Source organism: Oncorhynchus clarkii, unplaced genomic scaffold (assembly GCF_045791955.1).
Source record: "Oncorhynchus clarkii lewisi isolate Uvic-CL-2024 unplaced genomic scaffold, UVic_Ocla_1.0 unplaced_contig_2930_pilon_pilon, whole genome shotgun sequence".
Taxonomy (NCBI): domain Eukaryota; kingdom Metazoa; phylum Chordata; class Actinopteri; order Salmoniformes; family Salmonidae; genus Oncorhynchus; species Oncorhynchus clarkii.
The window spans coordinates 1-1,961 of NW_027260695.1; the positions used below are offsets into that span (position 1 = coordinate 1).

General features: G+C 41.8%; 1 protein-coding gene across 1 annotated transcript; it reads right to left on the reverse strand.

Moving 5' to 3' along the window:
• Positions 1–16: 16 nt before the first annotated feature.
• Positions 17–926, reverse strand: LOC139401698 (polysialoglycoprotein-like; the record flags this gene model as incomplete). Its single annotated transcript, XM_071145738.1, has 4 exons — positions 712–926; positions 472–537; positions 246–329; positions 17–110 (listed from the first exon to the last, which is right to left on the reverse strand). Coding segments are annotated over exons 1-4 (344 nt in total), but the record flags the coding sequence as incomplete, so codon positions are not given.
• Between the last annotated feature and the right edge of the window lie 1,035 nt (positions 927–1,961).

A 1,961-nucleotide genomic window follows, 5' to 3' on the forward strand; every position in this document is an offset into this window, starting at 1 on the left:
GTCCGAGGACACGCGCCTCAGCTTCTCCTCAGAGGACATGGCATCATTTGCCGGAGAGCTACCATGGTTTGGAGAAGCTTGGGATTCTACTTCATTGGTCTCTAAATACTCTTGAGAAAAAACAAAAGGAACAGTTGGGTATTCTACAGCAACACATCTGTTCTACACGGTCTAGGCCAAATTGCTAATCGAATTTTGAGCAACATGAACCCAACAGTTTTCAAAGTATATGTTTCAGGCCGTACCTTCTCTGGCTTGTTTAGCGTCAGACCCTATGGATCGGAGCAAGGCCAGGGCATGCACAATGGAGACGTCATTTGATGACAGCTCTGAAAAATGTAGGTTAAGGTTTGACAACATTATTTAGACTTACTCTAGTTACTCTATGCTGTTGAATGAGTGTCAAACACAGCAGCACCATAGACAGTGACAAAGAACATAGCTAGAAGGGTTGTGGAAAGAAACACTTACCTCCAAGTCTCCTCTGCAGAGAGACTTGATCTTGCTTCTGGGACTTTCCAACAGGGTAACAAGAAACTGAGGAGAAATTGTTGACAGAAGTTGAGTTCACACAAAATAGCTACATATATTAATAGCAGTGAAGAATAAAAGATGACCAACGCGGAAGATACAGACAGTCAAATATTAATACCCAACTTATAAAGTTAAGCATATTTACCAAACAAATCCCTTAAACATTAGTGAACCAACCTTTGACAACCCCCACAGTCATCACAACGAGCAGCAATTCTCTCACACCTCCCATGATGATGAAAATAGTCTGTGTTATCAACAGGTAATGTCTTCCCATGGCCTGTATGAGGGTTATATAGGCCACTAATGACCGTTTACCTGACAAACATGGCTTAACGATCAATTAACAAGCTTGATTGAGTTGTTACGTTCAGATAGAAATAGACCATGTAGAACATATGTTGATTCTTATCAAGTTGGTGGGCAGGCAATCTTTTCTACTCCATATATTGCATTTATATCTGTAATGATTAACCCTAATGGTCTCAGATCAGCATTAGAAAGAAGTAGGCCTAATTATTTTAGGTGTAATCTTCAAAGATATTAGGGGGAAATAAACACTGTACCCAAATCCACGTTTTACAATGCTCCTGGGAAATGGGTAGGCCTCCACCTATAGTCCTTCACAGTTTTACAGCTGTGATATATTTATTTATTTACATAGATCACATACATAAATAAATATGTTAGCTGTAGGTAGCGTTGAGATAAAATTCCCATATTCTATTGCTACTAACATAAATCCTAATATATCATGTTTTCCTCATTTGCTCTGTAGGAGGTTCGTCATATGAAGGACATTCAAGTGGATGTGACCCCTAACCTGCAATAGGGGCTCAGTGAGGTGACAGACATCCTGTAATGGATCTCCAGCTAGTGTCTGAGGACCTGGAGAAGGCTGTGTCTACAGCTGTGGGGCAGGACAAGCATGGTATGAAGGATTTTATTGTTATGGATAGTCATCTCCAATCTGTTCAAATATCACTGTTGTTGATAACACACATTACCAAAATGATTCACACTTGTCTTCCTATTTCCACATAATCTGTCATGGTTCCCCACCCCAACAGGGCATAAAACCAACCTCTCTTTATTGCTACTGCTAATACACCCAAATCCAACAGCGTTTGAGTATCTTTTTGCTTTTCTTCTAACCCTGAATGGCAACATTTTATCCTAGTACACAAGCATGTCACTTTATCCATCCACACCCACTCTACTGCCGCATGGCCACTGCGGCTGAGACTTTCACCCTCTCGTTACAGGTATAGCAGGTAACCAACCCCACCCGGGTCTTACCCCCTAGGACTTACCCTTTGCAGGTACCTGCCTGCTCGGGCTTACCTTCCGGGACTCACCCTATTCTTATAGTACAAGCAGGAACCAACCTACTCGGGATTTACCCCCTAGGAGTTACCCTCTACAGG